Source organism: Ranitomeya variabilis, chromosome 2 (genome assembly GCF_051348905.1).
Source record: "Ranitomeya variabilis isolate aRanVar5 chromosome 2, aRanVar5.hap1, whole genome shotgun sequence".
NCBI classification, from domain to species: domain Eukaryota; kingdom Metazoa; phylum Chordata; class Amphibia; order Anura; family Dendrobatidae; genus Ranitomeya; species Ranitomeya variabilis.
The window spans coordinates 681,555,974-681,568,813 of NC_135233.1; the positions used below are offsets into that span (position 1 = coordinate 681,555,974).

The 12,840-nt window shown below is 39.2% G+C and overlaps 1 protein-coding gene across 7 annotated transcripts in view; it reads right to left on the reverse strand.

Annotated features, from left to right (window-relative positions):
* The window catches only part of EYA4 (EYA transcriptional coactivator and phosphatase 4), a 533,493-nt gene that overhangs the window by 29,710 nt on the left and 490,943 nt on the right, over positions 1–12,840 (reverse strand). For all 7 annotated transcript variants that reach the window (XM_077289339.1, XM_077289336.1, XM_077289340.1 and 4 more), the window contains 2 exons: positions 9,872–9,961; positions 1,129–1,187 (listed from right to left, as the gene is read on the reverse strand). In XM_077289339.1, coding sequence (XP_077145454.1) covers positions 1,129–1,187; positions 9,872–9,961 — 149 coding nt within the window. The remainder of the gene's footprint in view (positions 1–1,128; positions 1,188–9,871; positions 9,962–12,840) is intronic.

A 12,840-nucleotide genomic window follows, 5' to 3' on the forward strand; every position in this document is an offset into this window, starting at 1 on the left:
AAGTGAGTATAATAACATATTCACACTACATTATATACACATAAACACAGATTTATTTAAATACATTCTTCATGGGAGTTCTTCTTGAAGTTCCAGGCATAGTTAAAGGAATTGATGTCCAGGTGTGTCCAGACCTGTCTCTCAATCTTCTCTGAACAAAAACCGCATGTAGGAAACCTGTTTTTCAATTAGTGAAGGCTGATGGACAGGTCTGGTCACAAACTCCTCCATTAGCAACCTTTTAGCGTACAGTAGAGCTGTGTAATCTGTGGTGAAAATTAACAAGTGCAGGATGAGAAACCATAACACTCATATATTAGCAACTGTCTCATAGTCATGTCCCCAACACATTTGTTAAAATAAAGATAAAATGAACACCTTGACGGAAAAAGAAGAACTCTGAGAAAATAATGGCACAGTATGAAAACATGTTAAACTAAGAATGCTATGTTTTATTCTAAACAAAGTATGCAAAAAGTATATCACTTTGAAGCAAATAACTGAACTGGTATCTGGCACATTTTTATCTTTAGAATAATAAAAAGAATACGGTAATAAAAAAACTGTTCCTGAGAAAATTAGGGATGTACGATATCACATGTAAGTTTTACCACAACTCAAGCTGCATCTTCAATGTTTCCAGTGGGTAAAAATTTTGAAGTAACTTGCTTCCAAAGAAAACGTAATATGACACAGAATGTATTCATTAACTTAATAAAATAAATTGCAGATAAATGGTAATGTGAAGTCTCATAATGGTATTTTCACATGGAAGGGTAAAGGGGAACCAGAGACTTGCATTATGATTTCACTGCAGCAAAACTGCATATAAATAATGTGATTTCAGCAGGTCAATGGCATTAGCATCAAGCCAGAACTGCAAAGTGATTGCCATTGCAACCTGATGTGAACATCTTCTGTAGATGCAGAAAATCAAGTCACATAATTTCTCTGCCATGCCCCTTTGAAAGCTAAAACCTCAGGTCTATTAAGTGTTCAGCATGCAATAAATCAACTGTGACAGTTTTCAGGACATTTTTACATTACCATAGGTGATAAGAAAATGTTTTTTGGGCCATTTATTATTTTAATAAATATTTCATAGCTCTAATATGAACAGCTAAATACCTTAAGTCTTGTCCATTATCATCTGAAGAGACGTCATCAACATGGACCTGATCACATTCCTAATAAAGTAGAGCAAATTAATATAAAGTTGTGTGGTACTACCAAGACCAAGCAAAAACAGGTGTACATAGTTTATTTTTATCAATTAAGAAAATTCAATAAAAAAAATACTGAAAATCAATGTTTGCTGTGACCACCCTTTGCTTTCAAAATGGCATCAATTATTTAAGCACTATTGCAGAAAAATTCAGCATTTTGTAGTAGTATAATCAGGTGTATGGCTCACAAATTATACCAAACTAACAATTGACATCAAGTTCATATGTAAGTTGAAACACAGTTATTGACTGAAGCAGAAACAGCTGTGTAGGAGGCTTAAAGGGAACCTGTCACCTCAAATTGGCGGGATATGTAAATGCATATTTTCTTTCCGATGGGCTGCGTTTCGTCTTCATTTCTCCACCCCATCCATTCCTGTTGTCCGCAATATGTTCAAAAATTAGAATGCTTGTCCTCCATAGTTCGCGCGTGCGCACTGCAATCTTCGCTCGCGCACGCGCAGTATGCTTTGCCCAACTGCGGGCAAAGACGAAAAACATTACTGCGCATGCGCCCACGCACTATGTCCCAGAACACAGTGAGATACTTCCGGGACATAGTGCGCGGGCACATGCACAGTAATGCTTTTCGGATTTGTCCACAGTTGGGCAAAGCATACTGCGCGTGCGCAAGCGAAGATTGCATTGCGCACGTGCGACCTAACAACATCAGGTAGTCAAAGCTTATCTGGGCAGCTTTTCTACAGTATCTAGACAGACTTTTCTTGCTACAGAGAGAAGCGGCACATTCCCTTGTCTAGGCTGCGCCTGCTGTTCTAATGTTGTTAAATCCAGTATGATCACCCATCTTCATTCCGGCAAACAATATAAAATCAAGGGATTCTTCACGTGTGAATCCAACAATGTCGTATATGTGATTAAATGCCCATGTGGCCTACTTTATGTCGGAGAAACGACTCAGCACATCCGTGACCGAATTTGCCGATAGCAAAAAAACCTGGCTCCCTCTCCCCCATCACTTTATTTCCGCCAATCATTCAATTCAGTCTCACAACTCCGGTTCCAGGTCCTGAGAGACCCTGGCGGGGCAGCAACCATATTAAACTGTTAAGGGAGAGAGAATCTCACTGGATTTATACCTTGCAAACCCTTACACCAAAGAGCCTCAATAGCGAACTAGATTGGGTTTCTTGTCAGATAACTTTTTCGGGGCCTGTGGTCCCCCGTTCACTTCTAATATGCTCTTACGTGGCTATACATTTTAATCATTGGCTATGCCCAATACTCTAGATTCGACTGAGATGTGTACAACAGGCTGACTTCTAGTCCACTCCATATGCACTAACCTCTTTTCAATACTTCCAGGCAATCTGATCTCCACAATCCGTTACACCCAACCAGGGTAAGTACCCAGATCTAATTTTTCAGCTTTATTTTTTATTTTTATTTTTATTTTCATTTTATTTCTATTCATTCTTCATTTTTGTTTTTTTCAATCTCAATTTAAATTGTTTTTCAATAATTTTTTTCAATTTTTTTACTTTATATATTATTTTTACTTTATATAATTTTTGTTATTTTGCTTCTTATTTTCATTTTACTGATATTCTCACCTCTTTTTTCTTTTTGCTTTTCCTGCAACTATGCGCCAATTTTTTATTTCCTTTCGTATTTATCTCCATTTTTTCCATATGTTGCGTTCCCCATTCCCCACCTTTAATCATCATTTCATTATTATCATTATATTTATTATCATTTTTATTTTTATCTTCATTCATTCATCATTTACTTATTCATTTACATTTACTTGTAACTTCATTTTTATTTTTTATCTTCTATTTTATTTTTTATTTTATTTTCATTTGTCATTCATCTCTCAGGTTTTTTATGTCCATTTCATTCATTCTTCTCATCCTCTCTTTTCATTTGACTTATTTTTTCTATTTTTTTCCTCCCCTTTGCCCCCTTTTTTGCCTTCATTATTACATGCTTCATTCCCTCCGTTTTCTTCATCCCTCCATTTCTTCATCCCTTCGTTTTTTCCCTCTTTACTCCCCTTTGCTTCATCACCATTGCCTATTCGCATTCTCTCCAAGTTACCCGCTCATTCTCATGTCCCTCTTCTCCATTCATTCTCCCTGTACTTTCTCTTCCCTCCTCCCTGATCATGTTGTCTGTCTATGCTCCTCCCACCGGCGTGTGTCCTTCTTTCTCCCTGATGCCACCTGTACTCTGTAACAGTGGTGCCTTCTCTTGGTCCACAGCGCATTCACCGATCATTTCTCCCATTGCGCACGCGCCCACTCCACTCAGCGCTCCAAACCTCTCTTCCATACTGCACACTGCGCATGCGCCTGCCTCCCTTTGCGTGCCCAGCCTCGGCTTCCACACTGTGTGCGCTCGCACCCCGTCCTCCCCGCCTCTCGCCTTCCTCTCCCCACACTATATTAACCCACTGACCACCAATGCTGTCACACATCACCACAGACCCCCCACCATACGGGACCCGCAAGTATGGTTCTTGTCACCACCATGCCACCATCATGTTATCAGCATGTGTGGCCGCTACCTTTACTACATACCCCTTCTCTCTCTCTAGTTCTCACCAGGACCAATGTCCCTTTCCGTGCCTTTCCGGATTTACTCAAATACTGCCATATAGGTATGTTTCTCTCTCTCTCTTTTCCACTACTCACAAGTACCGTTATTTGACACTCTTTTTGTCTACAGCTCTGTCTGTGAGCCCCTATACTCTACTGCGGCTCCTCTTTTCCTACTCTTATCTTCTTAAAAGGTCAGTGCTATGTTTACACTTACTCAGCATCTATGTAATGTATTATACCGCACAAGTATGCTAGCTTGTCCTCGTTCCGGCTCCATAATCCTAGCTCATGTGAAATATGCTGCTAACTTGAAAAACGCTCTCTTAGGATCATTCCCCCTTTTTTGGGCTTCCCCTGTATATATGTGTATATTAAAACTTTTTTTGTGTGTTGATATTTTGTTTATTTTTCTTTGGCATGTATTCCATTTGTCAGCATTATCTTGCATATACTTGTCATAGACACAAATGCTCTCCCCCCCCTTTTTTTGTCACTGTGACATGTTAAATAGCCACAGCATGTATAGCATTTATATCTCTGTATAGCACTCTGTTTTCTCCAATTTATTGTATGTTTATTATTTTTTTCAGTGAGGTTTGATAAAGACCCATTAAGGGGTCGAAACGTTACCTTGACACTTTTTTCTACTTCTGTAGTGATTCAAATAAATATCTGACTTCTGTTACGCATTTGAAAACCTATACTCTGAGTGCGGCTGTTTTTTCTCTTCTATGATTTTGACTGGATTGACTCCAGGTCCAGCCTGAACCTACCTCATATCCAGTAGAGTGCACACCTATTTCTCTAGAACTATCCGTTCAGAACTGGCAGCAACAAGTGGGATCTAGCTGCACCCAACAACAGTGAGGAGAAGTACGGACAGAAGTAGTCTTCATGTAGGAATTGTCACAAAAACCATACTTTCAATAAAGCAACAAGACTAGGTGATTCAAATAGTCATGAAAACATATGAACCAGGGTTCAGAAATATGTCAGTAAGTGCTCTGGATGGATGAGTCAAAACTTAAAATATTTGATTGCAATAAAATCTTGTTTGTTTTTCACTGGTGAGCGGTGCTTCCCGCCAGAACGCTGAGGACCGCGGCTAAGGGGAGTCACAGGCCGCATTGTGCATAGACAGGGCAGCATCGTGAGAGACTTACTGGTATCGGCGGGTGCGCAGGTGAACAAGCGTCAGGCAGTATCGCACTATGGACTACCAGGTGTTGGCTGGCACACCGGGCGGCGCACGCCGGGCAGAGCATTGCAGCACAGCCGCTCAGGTAACAGGACATGTGATGAGCTGAATTTTGCGAAGGGCATTATTTATTCACTCCGCTGTTATACAGACTAGGGGCTCAGTGGGTAAAACTGGAGACCACCCACTGCCTCCAGAAGCAGGACCGTGAATAGCACCTGGAGACGCCACGTCGACCGCTGCTGGTATTCCATTACCCACGGGACCTTCAGCAAGTAACCAGCTGAGAAGCCACAATAAGTGAAACTGTTAACTAAAGACTGTCTACTTAACCACCTGTCATACTGCTTAAATTTTTGTATTTCCTGTTTGCCTTTTTATCTCCCTTCAAGGAGATCTTTATTGTTGAATGATAAAATACAGTTAAACTCTGTTCTGCAGCATTTGTGTTACTATATCCCACTACCTGCTTATTACAATTCATATACTTCATGTAATACCGACTATTGGTGCAACCTGCATAGGGGCCTAAAAGCTAAAGGGTCCACATCCACCTCCAAAGCAGCCTCTATCACAGACACCTTATTGGACCTTATGGGGATCATATATTGATCTTTTGCTAAATGATAAAAATTAAAGCTATTACTTCTATTTTTGAAAGAACTCTTATTTTGCATCATTTCTTCTACATCTGCCTAATTTTTAGCACTGTACTGTATATATAAAAAGGAACAGTAGTTTGACTTTGACTATGTATAATAGGTTTTGGCCAGAAGATGGCACCAATATCCACTTTTTATCCATACTATCTTATTAAAGAAAGTAAATTCACACTATTATAACTATCTTTTAGTTTGTTTTTGATTTTTGTGGGTTTTTTTGTTTGTACATCATGGTAACTGCTGAATATTTTTTTTTTATTTAAAATAAAAAAAAAATACTCCTTCAACCAAGCAAATAAAAAAATATTCCAAATAGCTATAACAAATTACTAAACTCCCAAAAATATGAATTGTCTCAGTCAAATAGATCCACATCGGATGAATTTTAACATCCCAAGGGCATGAGAGAACTAATACTAATCTTTCTTTAGCCTTATAGCCTTTTGATCTATGGGTAAGATATGTCATGCTTGTTTTATTAGAACTGCAGGGATATGACAATCCAACTAATGCCAAACTATCTACTACATAATAGTCTACATCTGTTGCATGAAAAATGTCTTAAATGTGATTTGCTTATTAAAAAAGAATGCTATATACACACACAGAGTTCATATAAATGCATTTATATGATCTCTCCCTCTGTAAGTACCGTGTGTCCGTAAAGTCATGGTGCCCTTATGACTAGTCACTGGAAAGCAACAAAAAATGATAGAAATGTGAAATCTCCTCCAAATAGAATAAAAACTCTCCCAGTTTCATACCTATTCAGTGCAGTTCGATGTGGGCTCCATTTGTTGCCCTACACACATCCAAATGATAGTGAAGTTCTTGTCACACACGTGTAAGGACGTCTGGTGTAACAGAGTGAATAACGTCTGTGATTCTCTGTTTTAAGTGATTAATGTTGTTGATACGTTCAATGTACACATGCAAGGTCACCTCATCGCTAAACACAATCTTCTGCAAAAATCTTGCATTATTGTCAATCTCATGAAGCATATCTGTAGCAAACGCACATTGTTTGGGTCTATCCGTTGGTTTGATAGCGTGCAACAGCCGCAATTTGTACCCCGTAAAGCCGAGATATTTCATTAACACCTTAGGAACTGTAGTCTTGCTTAGGTGTAATTGTCGAGCATACTCACGCACAGATTTTTTAGGGCTCCTTAGGTAGCTATCCCGTATAGTCTCTACAGACTCATCACTGACTGATGGCCTACCGGAACGGGTTTCTCCACCAAACTGCCAGTTTCCTTCAATTGCTTAATCCCACCGAGTAATGTTATTCCTATATGATGGTGCTTCGTTATTAATGCACACTTTACGTAGAACTTTGGTTACAGTTTCGAATTTAGTGAGCCACAGAACACACTGAACTTTCCTCTGTCCTGTACACATCTCTACTGGCATGGAAAACCACACAGCTGGCATAAGCTTGTGGTTGAATGATGTCACAGACCTGGCAGTGTATTAATCAGAGTTCAGCTTATCAGGGGTTAATCTGACTGGGGGCTCAGCAACAGCTTAATTATCTCTCCTCATGAACAGGCCTGATATGATTGGGCCAGAGAAAGGGCGCCAAAATGTAAAGTATAAATAGATCCTCTGACTGGTCAAAAGTGCACCATGACTTTACGGACACACTGTATATACTGTATGTGCAAATGATTATTTCACCCACTGAATATAGTAGCAAATCCAAAATATGGAAAAAGTGGATCCTTTATTCCCCAACACCAGCTACCATTCAGCTCTTGATATGGAGCATTTATCAAACCTCCTTTTGTGGATTTTTATATCTGATCTGTGCGTGCCAGCTTCCTTAGGGGAGTATATACACATACATACACAGTGTTCAGCATAAAGGAGTATAACCCAACAAATTTGTCAGCAAACCTTTAGTTTCCTTTCAGAATCAACATTGTGTATAGAATACCATACTCTAAATGTCGGCCGTTGATTGCAAACAAGATTTATTATTTTGCACATCCGAAAAACTGATTTTCCTAAGAAATTAATTCAAGACCATGTTGCAAAAATATGTACACCCCAATGACTAGAGTTTAAAATTCTAGATAAGAATTCAACCACAGGTAGGTTTATTATTCATTAATCAGGTGTCCAGCAGACAATTGACTATAAAAGGATGTTACTTAACAAAGAAAACCCCTTCCCAATTCATGCTGTCAGCAATGGGACCCAATTAGAAGAGAAATGTCACAAGATCAGAGAAAGAAAATAATTTCTTTATAAAAGAAAACTGAAGGCTAAAAGATCAGCAAGGCTTAACTTATCAGTCACGATATTGTAGCAAAAGTGATACAAAAATAGAACTTCAACCACCTCACTGAGAGAATATGACAGACTACAGAACAGAAGTTAACAGGAGAGTCTTCTGATGAGAAGGGCTGAAGAAAATCAACATGCAAGTTCAGTGCAGGTACCTTAAGTAATAGAAAGCAAAACTGAGGTGAGCGTTTCCTGTGGCACTACATGGTGAACACTGCAGATGAATTTGCAAGCATGCATGTTGTCCAAGAAGAAAACATCTCATATAGCCCATGAACAAAAAAGTCCACCTACAATTTGCTAGGCAACCATGCTGAAAAATATGAAGACTACTGTGACTCTAAATTCTGGAGCGATGAGACCAAGATAAATGTTTTTGGAATTGATGGTTTCAAAACTGTATGGCATCGCAGAGGTGAGAAGTACAAAGAAAAATGCATTTGGCCTACAGTGAAACATAGTGGTGGCAGTGTCCTTACGTAGGGCTGCATGAGTGATGATTGTGTCAAGTAGCTTAATTTCACTGATGGTATAATGAAGTCAAAGAATTGTACTGCATCATTATAAAATAGAAGATACTCCCATAACTCCATGTCCTTGGTAGTTGTGCAATTTTCTAACATATCAATGATCCAAAACACACATCTAAGGCAACTGTTGCATTTTTAAAGAACTGGATGTAAGTGATTCAGTGGCCTGAAATGTTTCCTGATCTGAACACAATCAAACACCTATGGAGAATTCTGGAGAGACAAGGTGAGCATCACACTCCATCTGGTATTCAGGTTCTATCTGAGGTCATAGAAAAAAATAGATATTGTTATATGTCGCTACGTCACCAACTTATTTATTCCATGCCTAAAAGACTCACTGCTATCCTTAACTCTCATGAAGTTCATACAAAAAAATAGATGTACTAATTTTTGATGTTGGGTGCAGGCACGTCCATAGAAATCATGGGGCACAATAGCAAAAGTCTTAATTACCCCCCCAAAAAAAGATAATCAGCATGGGCACAGAAGAGCATATACTGCAATTCTGAAGACCTTACAAAGTAATTCTAACCATATTGAAGCCCAATAGTGTTCCCACACACTATAATGGCCCCCACTAGCACTCCAAACAGTATAATGGCCTCCCACATAGCTTTCCAGTCAGTGTAATGGCCCCCCACAACCCTCCATACAGTACTATGGCTCTCGCACAGCCCTCCACACAATACAATGGACCCCAAACAATCCTTCACATAGTATGATGGTCCCGACTCCCCACATAGCACTTCAAATCGTATGATGGCCCCATAAATAGTCCTCCAAATTGTATGATGGCCCCACAAAAGCTCTCCAAATAGCTCTTGCAGACGGTGTATAAACAGGTAACTGGCAGAAATGCAGTTTCTGAAGACACGACTGAAGATAAGTACTAAAACATATTTCATATATATACAGAAATTATACGTTACGTAGAATGTAATTGTACAACTATAAGAGTTAAATTTTGGTTATCTGTATTATAATAGTTGTGGTTTTGCTTCTTGAATTACATTATTAAATATTGAACAGGTGATATATACATAGGATGTAGTTTTAAAATATATAGTTGACTATTTCTTTAATCATCTATTGGGGTACTTGTACATTTATCCATTTTTTTGCGAATTTTTTTCTGCAATTTCGAAATATAGTAAAACAATGCCACTAGACTACCAGGTCTACTAGCTTCCAAAAACAACACCCTCTGATATGTAGCATTAGGCACTCACTTGTATGAAATTTTCTTATTGGGCTTATCAAAGCCTACATAAATACACAAGACACTGGTAAACACTTTAGTTTTATATCTGCACTCATGAAATGAGAAAGCAACAGCTGTTTGGAGAGCACTCCCAGCCCAAATTTAGTAACACATACACCAAAGATTCTGGCTTACCTCCAAATCATTAAAAAATAAATGTGCATCGGCGAGGTTGAAAATCATTTCTTCCATCCGCAGTCCAAGAGTCACAGCTGTTGGTGAATCCTTTAAAACATGAAGTATTACAAAGTCTCAATGAGATATGTAACTTGACTAAAATAATTCACATCAGGGTTTTGATCACATTTGTCTTTTTCCTTTTCTTTGAAATCTCTATACTTTAGAAGCCGGTAAAGTGGTTTCCAGACTTGTGTCAACACCAATGTTGGCACAATGTTCTTCCTGCCACTGGCTGCAGTCTTGATTTTCACTTATGTCCATTTACTGTAATGCTATTGAATATTTACCGCTAAGTACATATCATAAAATTTTAGTAGCAGGAAGGTTACAGATGTCCTAATAAAGATAAAAAGCGAGTGCCAAAATTAACAGCCAAAATGAAAGACTATAGTGGGGCACCAGGTAATTAGGGTATAGTTAGGCTACTTTCACATTAGCGTCGTGCACTGCACGCCACTATGCGTCGTTTTGGAGAAAAACCGCATCCTGCAAAAGTGCTTGCAGGATGCGTTTTTTCTCCATTGACTTGCATTAGCGACGCAGTGCGACGCTTTGCCACACGTCGCAACCATCGTGCGATGGTTGCGTCAGACCGTCGCCACCAAAAAATGTTGCTTGTAACGTTTTTTGGTGCGTCTTCCCGTCTTTTCCGACCGCGCATGCGCGGCCGGAACTCCGCCCCCTCCTCCCCGCACCTCACAATGGGGCTGTGATAGAAATATATATATCATGTAGATCTCACTTGCATGTATACTCCTCTATAATCAAATATATACTTATATGCTCACAGCTAATATATACATTATAATCAATGGTTTAAAATGGCTGACACGAACTGATATACCAGACAGATCATATGGGGTTTTCCATCCCAAAAAGCGGAACTCGGGTCAGATGTCTGAAATAATGCCTAGAATATAGCTGAATCTTGCTGAAATGGCAGACCAACAGTGTCAGATGTCTCAACTCTGTCCTACATACAGAACTCAAGTTTGGTTGCTTAATCAGCTTAATCAGCAGTCATATGAGCATTAATCACAATATTCCATATATGTTTAGATAACCAATGACAGAGGAGCTAGACAATATGGTAATTAACTAACCACCCCTGACAACCCCTAACCACTCCTTTCTATGTGAAAATATAAAACTATGTATGTACAATAAAGTTTCAGTATTGATGGAATGTTGTTCTGTCACAGTTGTGTACAGTCCATTCTTGATGAGCGCTCAAAATACTCAGTCTTATTGGGAGCGGCCACAGCACACACAGGGATATATTTATCCAACCCAAATATTTCCATAACATAATGGCGCCCAACGGCACGGGATCCTTCTGACCGGAAATACGGAGGTTGTAGCCGTGGCCTTGGCACAGGGGCAGGAGACTGCGCAGCTCCATAAGTAAGGTAAGAAAATGTTATCATCTTACCTGAAAGTCCCCTGTGCCCAGTCCTTGTCTATACCTCTTGCCGGTCAGGTGTGGTCTGGTCACAAATTCCCAGGTAGTGTAAAAAATCCGTAGCCACGAATCCACCCTGGGAGGTGTCTGCTGTGTGCCGTGTATATGTTATGTGTTTGAGTAAAATCCGGGAGAGGAAGGAAAAAGTGACTTTTGCTTGTGGTTGCTGGGAAACGGACCGCAGGAGGTCAAATCGCTCGATAAGTTATTGCAGGATTCCCGTGCATAGGAGAGACAGGAGGTCTCGGGACAGGCAGTCCCATGTTCCAGGCACGGGTAGTGATAACTTAGAGGGCTACTGCAGATTCCCGTAGCCGGCGGCCAGTCAGGACGACCAGAGCGGAGGGTGGTAGAACCCGGCATATGCGTGCCTGTGCGATTGGCAGTAGTCTGTTCCCAGCGCAACCTGCACGTGTCACAGAATTTAAAAAGGGAATCTCCCGGATTGTCTATCTGTATCTGTTTCTGTTTGTGTCATGTACTATTGCCGCTTTAAGAGCATGAAATAGTAAGAGAAAGTTTTGTTTTGTTTTTTTTTCTCTCTCTCTTCTCCGAACTTCCTCTTTCTCCGTGCTGTTTAGCAGAGAGATAAGCATTGTAAATCACACTGTCACATCGGGTTTTTTTTTTTTTTTTTTACTGACTGTTTTCAGCTGCAATGCTGGCTATGTGTAGCTTTTTGTGAAGAAGTTAAGTTAAATTGTATCTATCATTTTTGATGTGACATACATGTTTTCAGATATGTGATTTTAGTGACATTTGATATTATTGCAATAGCATACGGAATAAAAAGAGGAAGTGTGTCTCTGACTGCATTTGAGCGCAGAGATTCTAAAAAAAAAAAAGGAGAAGAGAAAAGCCGTTTTCATTTTTAATTTTTTTTACTCTCTTAAAGGGTCTTTTTATTTTTGCGGCATTTTAAAATTTTTAATTAAGTTTTCCTCAATCTTCAATCTCTTTAACTTTTTATTTTTATTTATTTATTTATTTTTGGAAAAAGTTTTTTTTCTTTCCTTTTGTATCAAAATTTTGAGTTTTTGGTTGTGAGCTAAGTTTTTGACGGTTTTTCTTACCGTTTTGGGTTTTTCTTAGAGTTTTGTATACTCATTTTTAGAAGTTTTTTTTAGTACCGTTTTTTTCATTTTTGTGTATTTTTCATTTTTTTTGCTTTTGCCATGGGGAATAAAGTGGCCGAGCAACAGGAAAGTCTTTTTACTTCCTGATGAGAAAACAGCCCCTAGATAGTGGCAGAACACGAAGGTGTTAAGTATGTGAAGATTTTGGAAGGTATAAAGTACGTGAAATTCATTAGAATGGCAGATTTCAAGCTGCGGAGTGGCATGACGCAGAAAGGAAAATAAGGGAAGTTAGCTGATGTTAGATTGCTGAATACTAATATATGGTATGAAGTAGCAGCAGAGCTTACATCGTTTAGGTGGTACAGAAAGTTATGTGAGCAAAC